The 16,411-nt window shown below is 42.9% G+C and overlaps 1 protein-coding gene across 2 annotated transcripts in view; it reads right to left on the bottom strand.

Moving 5' to 3' along the window:
- Nucleotides 1-16,411, bottom strand: part of NPHP1 (nephrocystin 1) — a 708,547-nt gene that overhangs the window by 340,500 nt on the left and 351,636 nt on the right. For both annotated transcript variants that reach the window (XM_085612188.1, XM_085612187.1), the window contains exon 11: nucleotides 1,170-1,298. In XM_085612188.1, the coding sequence (XP_085468314.1) occupies nucleotides 1,170-1,298 (129 nt within the window). The remainder of the gene's footprint in view (nucleotides 1-1,169; nucleotides 1,299-16,411) is intronic.

A 16,411-nucleotide genomic window follows, 5' to 3' on the forward strand; every position in this document is an offset into this window, starting at 1 on the left:
CTCGGTCTCAGGCACCTTGAGGAACAGCTTGCCAAAGAGGCGGTCGTGTTTGCTGGACACTCCCTCGATGAGGTACTCCAGCTCCCTGTCCGAAAACTTCTTCTTGCGCTTGCGTGCAGATTCTGCGCTGGATGGCACTTCCTGCGACATGATGGATGTGTGATGTGAATGGCAGAATCTGTGTGGCCTCACTCTGCACAGCCTGTCCTTCTTTCCAGCTCCTGTCTGCTCCTCTGTCGAGGCTATGTGGGTGGGGCAGCAGTATTTCCTGGTTGGTGATGTCATCAGCCTGTTCCCGGAGCGACGCGGCAATTTGCGATTTCGCTATTACCGATTCGGTAATAGCTAATTCGGTATTACCGAACTCGCTATTAGCCAAATCGGTATTACCGAACTCGCTATTTGCTAGTGAGGCCGTTTGCGTGCCCCGCTATTAAGGAATCGGTAAATTTAGCGATTTTTAAGGAATCGCTAAATTTCACCGAATCTGTTGATGCATGCCAATTACCGATTCCTTAATGGCGATTCCTTATTTTTCGCTATTAAGGAATCGGTATTAGTTTGGTTGATGCATATGCCCCAAAGTTAGCAGCCATCCTTACAAGCCAAGTTTAAAATCAATGTGGCAGTCAGTTTGTCTTCTACTATATACAGCAATAATTTGTAAAGCAAGAGGATTTGGCTTTAATATCTTATCACATACAAACACATGGATGTACAAGTTTACACTGGTGCATACTTGTGGTTCATGCATTGCTAGTACATTATTTGTGTTGCCAATGCCTGTTTTATTGAATTCTCATATGTTTTCCCTTTTTGCTGTTATTTAAGAGGGAAACTTTTGATCACTTCTTTATCCGCAGTTGATAAACAGAAATACACGTCACGTTTGTCCAAGCAAATAATATATTTGTTTTGTAGAGATGGCTTTTCTAACACTTCAAGGACAGAGATTCCTTTGACATAATGCAACAAAGAGACAAGTAGTTTGCTATTGGTGCAATAACTAAACTGCAAGTGAAGAATCTTTGCAGATCTTGCCTATTACAAAACCTGTAAGTTCATTAGCAGACTTTCCTTTTCAAATGTTCCTTAGAAAAACTGGCATGAGCGCAACATTAAAAGTGAAAATAAAAATCAATGTAGAAAGTATTTTAAAATGTACTCACCCTGCTACCATCAAATAGACAAAGGCGAACATGTCTGCTGAGCACTTGTATGCTCGTTCCTGGTAACGGCATCATTTTACAACTCCATAAAGTTAAAACAAGAGACACACGACTCTGTCTGGATTGAATCTGGAAAAACATGTTTTAAATTAGGTTGAATCTTTGTACTGTTATCAAAATTGACATTTCTTTGAAAAGGGATATGGTTAAGGCATTGTTATCAGGGCAGAATGAAAACTGCTGATCATCCACGTATCAGTCCAAGTGGTGTACATATCTCCTACCTTTTTCTGTGACTATCAAAGTTCCTTCATCAAGCAGGAGCTTGAGATGCCATATACCACCACGTTTTTTATTGAATGCGATTATATATAATCAAAGCAGAATGTAGTTAATCTTAAAGGATAGAGGGGCCTTGTTACAAAAAGATGTTTTAGAGTAATGCTACTTTATGTACTGCAAAATGCAATTCACAAACTTCCAGCTAGAGATCTCCTCATTCCACCGCTTCTATCTTTTCTGTACCAAGATTTCCTTGTCTGTGGCTATCTCTGCACACAGGTATATGATTTAGTTGGAAATTTGTGAGAGGAACAATAAGGAATGGGTGGAAAGGGAGGATAATTATAAAAAAATGTGTGGGGTTGAAAGAAATTGGAGGAGGGGTTTAGAGAGGGACTGCAATTCACAAAATATAAATTTACTTCTGTAATACTATTCAAATAAAAAGGCTCGAGTGTACTCCAGCCCAGCCTTGGACTAATTCAAGCATCAAACATGGCCAGGCACTAATACTGAAACACACTCCCACAGTAATCAGTGGAGGCAGGAAACAATAACACATAAGGAAATAAATCAAATAAAATAATTGAAATGAGGTTTTAAATAAAATTTTACTTAAAATAGGTTTACATTTATAATTAAATATGCATTTAAACTAACACAATTTATATGGTTTGTTTTACTATACATAACATTATAATAAAATATATTGTACATGATAAATTATTGTTTTGAAATATAAATATAGTGCTAGAGGCACTCTTGTGGTCTGACACCCTGTGATGACCTTGGACTACCATTATTTTAATTGACTTTGGTGTGTTATTTTACCCTAACCTGAATGTACGACGGTCCTGCATATGCCTTGCTTCTCTTGATGGTTTATTTCTTGTAATCTTGCAGTCTTTTCAGTGGGAGCTGTCACGGAGTAGGACAGCCTTGCTAAGAACAGAACGTTTGGGATGTGCATTTTGAAAGCATGAGGGAGAGAGAGGTGTGGAATGTACTTTTTGGTCTCAAAGTGCAGTGTTGTGAGCAGTGGGGCACAAATGTGCCCTGTGTTGTACGTTGAGAGATGAAGTATGTGAATCTATAAGCAGTGGTGCACAAATGTGCATTGTGTTGTACATTTATAAGTATTATGAAGTTCTTACTATTGGCTTTGACATGGCCTCATGTCATCCTGAATTCTGCCTCTGCCTCGCATGAGCTTTATCTGCGCGCACAGCCATGCATGTAAGTTGTTTGGGTTAATCACGTTCAAGGATTGTTTTGTGAGAGATTGTTAAATGTACCCTGGAAGGCTTTCGTGAGCTTGGTCAAGATAAAGGCTGGAACATGCGAGATTGAAGAGGGTATGTGGGAACTCCTTTCTGCCATGGAATGCTTGCTTGGAAGCTGGCCAGTCCTGGTAAGATTCCTCTGGCGTGGGGGGCGGGAAGGTTTCTCAGACCTTCTAGTGAGAGTTTTGAGACTATAAAGCTGGTGTTTGTTGACAATTGGGTTGGGTGCTGACTTACAGAGTAGACATACTGCTGTAAGACAAACGGAACTTGAGTCCCGGTCGAGAGTTTAAGCCAGCTGTGAACAGGCCCCCCAGCAAGAATTGGCAAGTATGTTGAGCAAACGATCAGGTGAGGTGATTTGTTTCTGACTAGTGCCATTGTGATGTGTGGCCAGTGGCTTTGATCATTTGAGGGGTTTGAGTTTTGATTATTGCCATTGTGATGTCTGGCCAGTGGCTTTGATTATTTGAGGTGTTTGAGGTTTGATTATTGCCATTGTGATGTGTGGCCAGTGGCTTTGATCATTTGAGGTGTTTTCTTTGTGATGTGTGACTGAGTGAGGTGCACATCCAAAGTAATAACTTGTATATTTATCTTTCTCATCTCTTGCAATACGTCCAGCATATTATATTTGCTTGAGTCTTATCTCATATTATTTGCTGCTTATTTAATCATGGTATTATTCATGCATTTAACTGTTGCATTTAGCAAGTGTGTTATTAATGCATGCATATAAATATATCTCTCTATGTGTATTTGAATGTTGTGCATTTGGCATCTGGGAAAGCCTTTCTGTTAGAGAGCATTGTGTAAAATAAAATCCCAAGCCTTATTCTAAAAAGAGAGTCTTTGCATTTTGTAAAATAAAACCCTTTTCTTAAGGTGTTTGTTTTGTGTTATGTCTCCTGCATTTTTGGCGTCACAAACAGGATACAAAAAGAAAATTAAAAGGGGAAAGAAAAATGTTTTCCAGAAAAACGAAGGCAGAGTCCCAGATGTCAAATTATTTGAGAGGGAGATTGCCTCTTTTAAAGAGGGAAACCAACTTGGTATTGCAGACAAAACTAGTAGTGTCATTTTGAATGCATTGCTTAGCATGTATCAAAAATGTGGACAATTGGAAAAAGAATGTAGTGAACTGAAAAGAGAGTTATCTGACACTCAGTTTGAAAACAACTCTTTGAAAAAAGAATTAAATATGTACCATGCATATCTGTAAAGTGCACGTTCACCCGAGAGTATCTTGGCGCTGAATAACAGAGGTTTATTATTACCCAACTAAATGGTACTTATTTTATCGACCTCAGAAGGATGAAAGGTGGAGTGGACCAACCGGAATTCGAACCGTTCACCATGAAGTCGAACACAGGCCCCTACAGTGGACGCATTAGTCCGCTAAGCCACCAAGCCACCAAACGCAGCTATGACGCACCCCCCTACCCCCCAAGGACTGCAGAGAATACCACGGACTAGGTCGCAGCCTTGCTGGCCTCCAGTCAGGAGCTGAAGAAAGGATTCCCCTGACTCCTCTTGCTGCTGAAGTCAAGCTTACTGCATCTTCACAAGCTGAAAGCTGCTCTGATAACTGGAGAAGACGGAAATGCCGCTCAAGAAGGACAGCCTGCATTACTGGGTGCTACCACGTTGGCCGTGTGCAGCCCGACTACTCTGAGCAGGATCAGAACTTGCGAGTGCCTGCACTGGGGACACCTGCTGCAATGCTGAATGTTCCCGTGCTGCAGAAGTGAGTAAGATGTGAACTGGGTCTGTTGGGTCCTGGGTAACTTGCTGCTAATGAGCTACGGCTCCACAGACACTAATTCCTGAAGAGTCAAAGGGGAACTCTTGAGTACGGCCTATAAGTGAGCATTTCCTGATGGCATCCTTCAGTGAATGGGGAATAACCCAGGCACCTTACAAGGAAGATGGTGGAATAGGGATTTGCCTGAGTACTAGAGCCCCGAGCTCAAGAAAACTGTGTTATTGCTTGCACATATCGTTATTCCTTCGAATGTGTAGTTAGAAAAAATACTTATTTTTCTTATATAAGCAAGTATCTGACTGGACACTGATTTATTGATTGCACTAAGAGTTGTGGTCACTTATCTGCATCTACAATTCCCCCTTCTCCAGAGGGCGCCTTTGACTGATGGTCCACAGCTACCACTAAGAGCCAATTGCAGAAGGGGTACTTATCCAAGTTGCTCAGGATCTTTAGTTGGTCGGGCCCCGGGACACCAGGACTAAAAGCCCTCAACCACCACGGTGGGGCCCAGTAACCCCTGCATGCTCTGTTGCCATTTGACTAGGGCTCTGACAGTTACAATTTAACAATATGTTTAAGTGTTAGTGCAGGTGTGTTGCAATCTGTGAGTGTGGAAGTCATATTTGAATAGGTATTAGGGATTTTAGTTTAAAATTAATATCTTTAAAGTTCCCTATTATGTTCTATAGGGTGATCTCCACAAATAAATGGCAAGTTACTAATAGTAACTATTTGGTCATAAATGCAGTAGTAGGAGTTTACACTCCCTCGTTTGAGGGGGTGGAGACTCATAAGCGTACATTTAGGTGAACATCACACATGAAAATGGTGAATTTCATCTATAAGGAGATTTACACTTAAGCCTAGGTGTAGATCTACACGTGAGATCTACACATCTAAAATTACCTTTGTGAACAGAGCCCAATATGTTCAAATAAATGTGAACTTCTGATCAAATATTCCAAAGAAATTAGGAAAATCCTTTCTCAGGGAACCAAACAAAAGAAATAGTGTACACATGAACAATTTATATGTGAACTATAATAAAGCCCTTGGATATTTTTGCATTTGACTTATTTCGGAGCCTCCTCCGTGGTATTCGTTGTATCTTTTCCTACCTTGGCAGCCAATACTTTCAGGTCAAAGGTATCCATTGTCATCAGTGCTCCATTACCAAGAAGGCTGCTATATCCAATCTATACTATGAGGTGCGCACTGATACAACCAATGAGTTTACTGAGGCGTTAGATGAAAGAGACTTTCCTGTTGACAAGCTGTTGATGAAGCAATAAAGGGTTGTGGACAGAGGCTTGATGCTAAAGCTGAATATCTGACCTTCAATGATAATTAGGAAGGTGTAGGAAGGACTCTGAGATAGGCACCAAGAGGTTATCATTCTTTCAAACAATTAATGTATGAGCTACACAATGATGCTTTATGTGTTTTCTCTCCTGTGAACTCAATTTTCCCAAGTAGAATTGTTTAGATTTTAATTACTGAGGGGGCTCCTCTGAAGAACTATATTGAGTGCCCATTATCATGAGGAGGTCGCTCTGCACACTAAAACAGTTATAAATAATGAAAAACTAAGATTTGGACTACTAATGTATTGAGGAAAGGAGAATAAAGGATTCTTCACAGATTATATCGACGCCTTACTCGGATATTGTATCCCTGACGGGATGTTATTCTTGCGAAAAATATGGCTGCCTAAATGAGTCCGGCACAACAAGAACTGTTTTTTTAGACTGAACACCGTCTCTCTAAAAAAAATACTCCACTGGCTGATTCCACAAGTGGAGTGTTTTTTTGTAGGCCATTCATTTTTGTCCCCTGGGTGTTGTGAGATCTGTGTGGGTGTCTGGAAAGGTCCTGATGAAGGTGGTTTGACTACTCTTCATACACCGCCAAAACGCGCGTCGACCCTATGTTCAGACCCTTTTTTGAACATATTTACTCAATCTGGTCTTGGAGATTTTTGCTATCTATAATCTCCCCCTTGTTCAGATGCAGTTTGTATGCTGGTTGTATGAGTTTGAATGTGTTTGAATGAGTTTTGCGAAATTAATGTATTTATATGCTCTTTTTTCCAGGGGTTTCTTTGGTAAGTAATATATGTGTCTTTTTTTTGTATTTAATGTAAGAACAGGATTGGCTTTTTTTATTGTGATGTATACACCTTAAGAGAAAGTTTTAAAAATGAAAAAAGAAGAAAAAAAATGACATTTTATAAATGACATAAAGAAATGGAAAAAAAAAAATGAGAACCAAATTGTATTGTCAAGTGTCACTGAACTGATTTAACTGATCTTTGAGCCCAGGAGTGATTCAGTCCTCAGGATAATAGAAAGATAGGCCTCGAGGGAGCATTCTCAGTGTATTTTGGTTTCTTTCCCTCTTCTCCCTGGCCTGAAATGAAACCTTCTAGAGGGGTTCCCCATTTATGCAGAAGTATACAGAAATATTCTTGGTGCTTAAAGGTATTTCCTTGCATAAAGAACATGCCTAAAATTGTTGAAACATTAGCGAGGGAATCTTCTGTAAAATATATTGATTTTTTATTTTACCTTTATAAACCCAAATTAGACTTATTTACTATGCCCAATAGTCATTTAATTCACCAACACTCTGTCCAGCCGATTGTCAGGATGGGGCTAAATGCTACAATCACGCCGCGCAGTTCGTTAGGACTGCATCGAGTTTGGGTTAAGCCCTCCCTCTGCAATTTATGGACAAGTATTTAGAGCTTGGGACCTCGTTCAAAGATGGCCGCCGAGTTTACCTGACTAGCCCATTACATTTGAAGTCTCGCGGGATCACGAGATTTCGTCTCCTCACGAAGCGTGTCTTGCTGCGCACTTCAATTTGACCATAGTCGTGTGAGGGAGCTTTAACTCACGCTCCTCACAAAAGAACTTTTGATACTTGGAAAGACAGTTGTCTCCACAGGACATTAGTCAGTGTTTGGAGACACATCTTCGAGAGGATTGTAGACTCAAAGCCTGAGTGAGAGAAACAATCTTAGTCAGTAGGAGAACTGAACCAGAGTTGCGGAAGAGAGAAGAAGAGATACCAGAGTTCCAGAGTTCCAGAGTAGCTTCCGTATTTCCAGGGTACTTCATCCTCCGGTAGGCTTACCGTTGAGCAAGGGGTCACCTGGAGACAGGCAGCAGTCACGGTGAGAGTGTTCATTCAGTATCTCGAGTAGCAGAATCGGAGAGACAGTTGTCCAGTTCATTTGCCACTTAGCAGAACTTTGCTTCACCTGCTTCCCCTCAAGCTCTGTCTCCCTTTCCCGTCCTCAGCGCTTTTCCTTGAACTTTCCCTTTTCCTGTCAATCCTTCCCTGTCCCTTTTTGCGCGTTTCCTAAAGAGCAAGGGAGCCTCAAGACTTCACTGCAACCATCCTTCAAGCAGCTAAGACTGGTAGCGGAAGAAAGAATCACAGGTTATCCAAACAGCATTGCAAACTGTCCAATCGGCTAAGACCATAGTCTGGTAAGAAAGAGTAGAAGAGTAATGATAAGGTGGAACTCTGAAGGAAGTAAGTGAAGAGTAACCTAGTGTATTTCTGTGCTATATACAGGTCAATAGAAAGCCGTGAACAGCACAACATCGAACAATATAAAGAGAGGCAATACTCAAGCAAAAGATCTGGTATGAGAAAGGCTTAGAAAGAGAGAGAGCGATGAACTTGAAATGTTAAGTAGGTAGAGAAGGTATTGAAAGGCATTCTGTCTCCCTCTGTGCATTAGGTCTCCCTGAAATCCCGCTGAAGACTGAGGAGGGAGCCAGGCCAGCTCGAGTGTCTCTTTCTCTGTCCAACTCCCCTTTCCCCCTGCCTGGAGCAGCTGAATTAACGCAGTGAGCTCCGGGAGGAGGGCATTGGGAACTATCTTCATTCTGCCTCTGTGGAGAGTTTCCGTTTGGCCTTCCTGACAGATTGAAGTGCCCACGAGTTTCCTTCACCTGGGCAGAATGGCGGAGGGGTTCAGTTTAAAGGCCTTAGGGGATATGTTGGAGGGGATTCAGAGGGAATTAGGCACCCTAAGTGATGAAAATAAGAGTTTAAGGCAGGAGGTTATGGCTTCTAGACAGGAGACACTGTTATTGTCCCAGAGAGTTAGTGAGATATCCTCAGGGGGAACCTCCGCTCAAACCTTTCCTAGTGATGCACAAACAAAACAAGATCCACGCACTGTAGCACAGGTTGTACACTCCGTGTCCCCAATCATTCCTTTGGCCCCCCCCGAAAGATATTGTGGAGACCCTCAGAAGGCGCAGCTGTTCCTCACCCAATGTTCCTTACATTTTATGTGTCGGGCCAATTTATTCCCAAATGCTCAATCACGAGTGGCTTTTATTTTGTCCTATTTGGGAGGGGATGCTGCAAATTGGGCCATGCCATTAGTATCTCGGGACGATCCTTTTTTATATAATTTAGAACAGTTCAAGACAGAATTCCTCAGAATCTTTGACAGACGTCGAGTATCCCAAGCTACAGATAATGAACTTTTAGAACTGCGCCAAGGTAATAAGGATCTTATCTCTTACTTAACTCAGTTCAATAAACTATTGGTGGAGACCAATTGGCCTGAGGAGAAGAGATCAGCTTTGTTTTATCGAGGCCTACGTGATGACATCAAAGATACCTTAGCACAGATTCCAAAGCGACCTGTCGAATTCTCAGAGCTGGTGGATTTAGTTCTTGAAATCGATTTTCGCAGCGCAGAGAGAAGGGGCGAAAGGAAGACGAAGGACTTTCGCTGGAATTATCCCCGCTTTGACCGAATGAAGACAGAACCCAATAAGTCAACTGGTGGAACGGTAGAAAGTGAACCAATGCAGATTGGGTCTGTTCGTGGCCCTTTGAGTAAGGAAGAGAAGGATCAAAGAAGACTGAAGAAACTATGCATGTATTGTGGAGGATCTGGGCATTTTGTGAGAGAGTGTCCGAAGAGGCCGAAGACCCCAAATCCGGGAAACTTCCAAAACCATCTGTAGGCGGAGTCGCTCAGATGGCGAAGGAGGAAAATCAGACTCCAAGTGATCACCAAATTTCGAACACTTTTCAGACTCGGGCGCCACATTTAACCTTACAGATGAAATTAAGATTTGGGAGGCAAGAGCGGCAAGGAGTGACAATTATGATCGATTCAGGTGCCACTGGCAATTTTTGCGATATCAAATTTGCCAAGAAGATGGGAATCCAGGCTATGCGTAAGGAGCGTAAGGAATCAGTTCGGGCTGTTGATGGTACTAACCTCTCATCTGGTCCGATCACCCATCACACCGAAATGGTGGAATTGATTCCGTCCAATGGACATAGCGAGACCTTACAGTTCAACCTGATTGATGCCCCGCAATTTCAGATAATTTTGGGACTTCCTTGGCTGACCCTGCATAATCCTACCATCGATTGGGAAGATCGAACCATCGAGATGGATTCCGTCTATTGTGCTGACCATTGCTTTTCCTCTGAGAGCGAGCCTCCCGAACCATCTTTGGCCACCTTGCTGTCTTTTAGTGGAGAGTCTATTGGAGTAATCAACACCATGAAAATTCCAGCGGAGTATCAAGAATTCCAAGAAGTCTTCAGTGAACAGGAGGCCGAGAAACTCCCTCCACATCGTTCCTACGACTGCACCATCGATCTGGAACCTGGGGCAGCATTACCTTGCAGTAGGGTTTATGCGTTAACTGAAGCGGAGAACTGCTATCTGAAAGAATACCTAGATCGTTACCTGGCCAACGGATTCATTCGACCATCGCAGTCCCCAGTGTCTTCGCCGCTATTTTTTATTCCGAAGAAAGAGGGGTCTCTGAGAACCTGCATCGATTATCGTGCAATCAATCGGGTAACGGTCAAGAACCGCTACCCTTTGCCTCTAATTTCAGTCCTCCTAGATCAGATAAAGGACGCTAAGATATTCACGAAATTGGATCTTCGTGGGGCCTATCATCTCATCCGAATGAAAGAAGGCCATGAATGGAAGACTGCTTTTAGGACGAAGTACGGACTATTTGAGTATCAAGTCATGCCTTTTGGCTTGTGCAACGCACCAGCAGCCTTCCAGCATTTCATCAACGATATTATGGGAGATTTGGTGGATCGGATCGCAGTGATTTATTTGGATGACATCTTGATATACTCCACTGACCCAAGAGAACATTCAAATCATGTAAAGGCAGTCTTGGAGAGATTGCGCAAGCATCAACTTTTTGTAAAACTGGAGAAATGCGCCTTCAATGTGCAAACTGTGGAATTCCTAGGTTTTGTATTATCTCCAGGAGGAATCACCATGGAAGCAAAGAAGGTGCAAGCGGTGGTTGACTGGCCGTCACCAAAGGATGTGAAAGAGATTCAGAGATTCTTAGGATTCGCTAATTTCTATCGGCGATTCATCCAGGGATTCTCGCAGAAGATCATTCCAATTACCAGATTGCTGAAGAAAGGGGTGAAGTTCCACTGGACAGAGGAGGCTGAACAAGCTTTTGAGTTTCTCAATACGAGTTTCACCACTGCTCCCATCCTGCTTCATGCAGACCCTACAGAACCTTTCTTTGTGGAAGCTGATGCTTCTGATCAAGCAATTGGTGGAATTTTGTCTCAACGACATAAGTCAACTGGGCAACTACATCCAGTGGCCTATCATTCTCGGAAACTGAATTCAGCTGAAGTAAACTACACCATCGCTGAAAAGGAGCTGCTGGCTGTGAAAGACGCCTTTGTCGAATGGAGACATCATTTGTTAGGTGCCAGACACACCGTTACAGTGTTTACAGACCACAAAAACCTTCAATTTCTAAGATCTGCAAGAACGTTAACTCCCCGTCAACTACGATGGTCCCTATACTTCGCAGATTTTGATTTTGTGATAACTTATCGACCAGGGAACAAGAATGGGAAGGCGGATGCCTTGTCCCGGATTCAAACCGAAGACACCGAACATTCTGTGACTCCGCAACCCATCATTCCTGAATCCAAGATTGTGTGTTCCATTTCTGAAGCCCATTATCAAGAAGCAATCCGGGAGCTAATGTCTGAAGCTGAGATGGCCGAGTGGGCCAGTCAAGAAGAGGGTCGGCAAGTCATTAATTCCTTGCCTTATCAAGACGGGGCTTTATACCTTCCTACCAAGGAGATCCAAGAACAAGTTTTGAAAGACTGCCATGATCAGCCGTTGGCTGGCCACAAGGGAGCTATGAAGACCATTGATTTGGTCCAGAGATACTTTTGGTGGCCGAATATGAATTCACAAATAAAGAAATATGTAGAGTCTTGTGAGATCTGTGCCCGGGGAAAGGCTAGTAGGCAGGCACCACAGGGGTTATTACAGCCTTTGCCCACACCACCGCATCCTTGGCACACCGTCACATTAGACTTAATAGTAGATCTCCCACTGAGTAAGGGTTACAACACCATCTTAGTAATAGTAGACACTTTCACCAAGATGAGTCACTTCATTCCAGTCAAAGGGATCCCTTCAGCTTCTGAATTAGCTCGTCTTTTCAGGGAAAACATCGTAAGGGTCCATGGAGTTCCCAAGTTAGTGATTTCAGATCGGGGACCCCAATTTGTGTCACACTTTTGGAAGGCGTTCATGAAGGGAATGGGAGTGGAGGTCAGACTATCTACTAGCTATCACCCTGAGACCGATGGTCAGACTGAGCGAGTGAACCAAGAGCTTGAACAGTATTTGCGTCTGTTTCTCTTAGATCAGGGAGGTGACTGGCCAGATTTACTATGGATGGCTGAGTTTGCGCATAACAATGCCAAACATGCTTCCACAGGTTATTCTCCCTTCTATCTAAACTCTGGGTTACATCCTAATCCCTTTAGTAACCAGGGAGATTTTGGAGTTCCAGCAGTCAGTGATTTATTCACAAATCTGAGTAGGGCTCGTAAATCTGCAGAATCCAACTTACACCAGGCTAAGGCAGGCTACAAGAAACAGGCAGACAAACACAGAAGGAAGACACCACAGTATCAAGTTGGAGAGTCAGTATGGTTGTCTTCAAGGCATCTTAGGTTAAAGGGAAATAGGAAGTTCCAACCTCGCTTCATAGGTCCCTTTATCATCGAACAAATTCAGGGTCCGGTCACTGTCAAATTGAAATTACCTGCTCAGTTAGGAATTCATCCAGTGTTTCACGTATCCCTTCTAAAGAAGACAGCTCCTAACCTCAGACTAAACAGGCCTCCCCCCCCAGTGAGGGTTGACAAACATTTAGAATATGAGGTAAAGGGAGTGCTAGATGCCAAGAGGAGCAAAGGAACCCTACATTATTTAGTAGATTGGAAGGGGTTTGGTCCTGAGGAAAGGTCATGGGAACCTGCAAAGAATGTACATGCTCCTAAACTAATTAGACGATTTCATGCACAACATCCCCTGAAACCAAGACCGATGGATCGGTCTTTGAGAGGGGGTACTGTCAGGATGGGGCTAAATGCTACAATCACGCCGCGCAGTTCGTTAGGACTGCATCGAGTTTGGGTTAAGCCCTCCCTCTGCAATTTATGGACAAGTATTTAGAGCTTGGGACCTCGTTCAAAGATGGCCGCCGAGTTTACCTGACTAGCCCATTACATTTGAAGTCTCGCGGGATCACGAGATTTCGTCTCCTCACGAAGCGCGTCTTGCTGCGCACTTCAATTTGACCATAGTCGTGTGAGGGAGCTTTAACTCACGCTCCTCACAAAAGAACTTTTGATACTTGGAAAGACAGTTGTCTCCACAGGACATTAGTCAGTGTTTGGAGACACATCTTCGAGAGGATTGTAGACTCAAAGCCTGAGTGAGAGAAACAATCTTAGTCAGTAGGAGAACTGAACCAGAGTTGCGGAAGAGAGAAGAAGAGATACCAGAGTTCCAGAGTTCCAGAGTAGCTTCCGTATTTCCAGGGTACTTCATCCTCCGGTAGGCTTACCGTTGAGCAAGGGGTCACCTGGAGACAGGCAGCAGTCACGGTGAGAGTGTTCATTCAGTATCTCGAGTAGCAGAATCGGAGAGACAGTTGTCCAGTTCATTTGCCACTTAGCAGAACTTTGCTTCACCTGCTTCCCCTCAAGCTCTGTCTCCCTTTCCCGTCCTCAGCGCTTTTCCTTGAACTTTCCCTTTTCCTGTCAATCCTTCCCTGTCCCTTTTTGCGCGTTTCCTAAAGAGCAAGGGAGCCTCAAGACTTCACTGCAACCATCCTTCAAGCAGCTAAGACTGGTAGCGGAAGAAAGAATCACAGGTTATCCAAACAGCATTGCAAACTGTCCAATCGGCTAAGACCATAGTCTGGTAAGAAAGAGTAGAAGAGTAATGATAAGGTGGAACTCTGAAGGAAGTAAGTGAAGAGTAACCTAGTGTATTTCTGTGCTATATACAGGTCAATAGAAAGCCGTGAACAGCACAACATCGAACAATATAAAGAGAGGCAATACTCAAGCAAAAGATCTGGTATGAGAAAGGCTTAGAAAGAGAGAGAGCGATGAACTTGAAATGTTAAGTAGGTAGAGAAGGTATTGAAAGGCATTCTGTCTCCCTCTGTGCATTAGGTCTCCCTGAAATCCCGCTGAAGACTGAGGAGGGAGCCAGGCCAGCTCGAGTGTCTCTTTCTCTGTCCAACTCCCCTTTCCCCCTGCCTGGAGCAGCTGAATTAACGCAGTGAGCTCCGGGAGGAGGGCATTGGGAACTATCTTCATTCTGCCTCCGTGGAGAGTTTCCGTTTGGCCTTCCTGACACCGATACTCCAACTCCACTCCATCCATAATTTTAGTTTATTTCTGAGTACATAATTAGCAGACATATTTAGCTTCTTGGGGATGTAGGAATGACTATGTGTGTACCTACCAGATGAGAAGTGAAGTATTACTGGCATGAGGTGTGTCATTGAGCTGAGGTTGCTCATCTAATCTTCTTAAAAAACTACCTTGTATGATAGTTATGCCACTAGATATTAACTCAAACATTCAGGAATCAAATCAGTTGGTGCACATAGGCAGCCTATGGAGAGGGCGACTGGATGATTTAGTCCCAATATGTCCCCGCCCCAGCAGGGTAGAAAGACTCTTTCAGCCCCCCTGGAAAGGGCAAAAAAGTTGACCATAATAAGTCAATGCAGCATCAATGTGTTTTTCGCAAGGTCACTGGGTTTGGTCCATTCTTGTTTCAGGTAATAGTCCCAGCCACACAAGTGGGATACCTTTATGTCTCACAGGAAGTATGGGAACGATGGGTGGTAGGAATTTTGTGATACTCCACACATTCCAAAGCTTTCCCTCACAGAAATGAGGAAAATGTTTGATGTTTGTATGGCATTCTAGGTAGAAAAACAGAAAGATTGACACAAGTCACACCACCCTGGAATACCGTGAGTGTTTAGTTTTCAGAAATGTCTGGGTTTGGTAGATTTCTTTGGGTGACTGCTGAGCCTAGGCCCACATACTGCAGCTACTCACATCGCCAGAAATCTTGATGTTGCCATGTTGTGTTTTGGGGCCTTTCCTGTCGCAGGCTATAGGCCCAGCAACGCAAATGTGGTACTATATTTATCTAAATAAGTGTGGGAACACAGAATAGCAGAAACATTTTATTATCAACTGAGTTTATCTTCATTTTTTACTTCCAAACGTAATTCAGCATACAAAAAAGAACACACGTGGCAAAGTGCCCTCTGAATCATAATAGTCCGGATAACCCAAATTTCAGAGTTGTACAAATAACCACTATTTCTAACATCAGTATTTTTTATTCATTGCAAAAAGAACTGATGCATGGTCAGTACACAATGAAAAATCATGATAAACTGCTGTTCACTTGGTGGCTGGGAGTATTGCATGTTTTTGGACAGCCTACAAACATTATATTTTTCACAGTGAAAAGAAGAATCTGACAGACTATTGGTATATTACTTTTATAAATCGGCCATTGTGGCAAAAAATGTAGTGATGAAAACATCACCTATTTCAATTTTGTCCTACTTTCATTATCTTTTGATTGGAACAATTATTTTCTTTGGGAAAACCATAAACGACCTTCAGAAATGTTCACCAGCTGAATTCCAAATTTTTTCAACTTTTAGTCTTTTTGGTTGACCCACTGTTTTCACACTTGTTCCATCAGTAAACAGTAAGGAAGTAGAAACTTTAAAAAAAGGAAAAATAAACTACCATTTAGAAAAATTAAAAAAACCTTGGTAAATAAAAACATATTTTTTTACGACTGGTCACGAAAGCCGTGAAGAGGGTGCTCTTCGCACAGCAAACCTTTTGTTGATGACATTTTCTGCTGCTGTAGGGGACTACAGAGTTGGTTGCTAAAGCTGTCATGGAGGTATCGTTGAGCAGGCGGAGCCTGTGGAATCAGCTAGACCCTTGCCTAGTTTATCAACATGGCTAACAGATTACTGAGGAGGTTGATGGGCACTTGCATCTTTGGCGACTCAAGATAACGAGGTCACAAAAGTGATGCTCCTAGCATGGTTCATCATTGTGGGAGGTGTCAATTTTCTGAGCTCTTCAGGTGGATGAGATGGGTTTCATTTCCATATGCAATATAAATAGTAGATCTCTCATGGGAAGTTTGAATGCTGTGTTGTTGCAAGTTCCTTGAGAGTTCCTGATAAATCATAGGAATCTGATGATCCTAAAGCAGAGACCTTTGAAATAGTGTGATTGTACCAGAACCCATGCACTCAGTAGGACATATCCTCGAACCCATCTTCACAGCGGGAAACTCCATCACCTTCAGCCAGACATCCGAACTCCCATGGACAGACCATTGTTGCATCGACTTCACCTCCAAAACAACCATCACCTGCAAACCTCCACACCAGCTTCCACGCAGAACAAGATCTCCGACGACCAGCTCACTGCCTCCTTCAACAGCTCCACTCCAACCACAACGGACGACGACCCAA

This window comes from Triturus cristatus, chromosome 6 (genome assembly GCF_964204655.1).
Source record: "Triturus cristatus chromosome 6, aTriCri1.1, whole genome shotgun sequence".
Taxonomy (NCBI): Eukaryota; Metazoa; Chordata; class Amphibia; order Caudata; family Salamandridae; genus Triturus; species Triturus cristatus.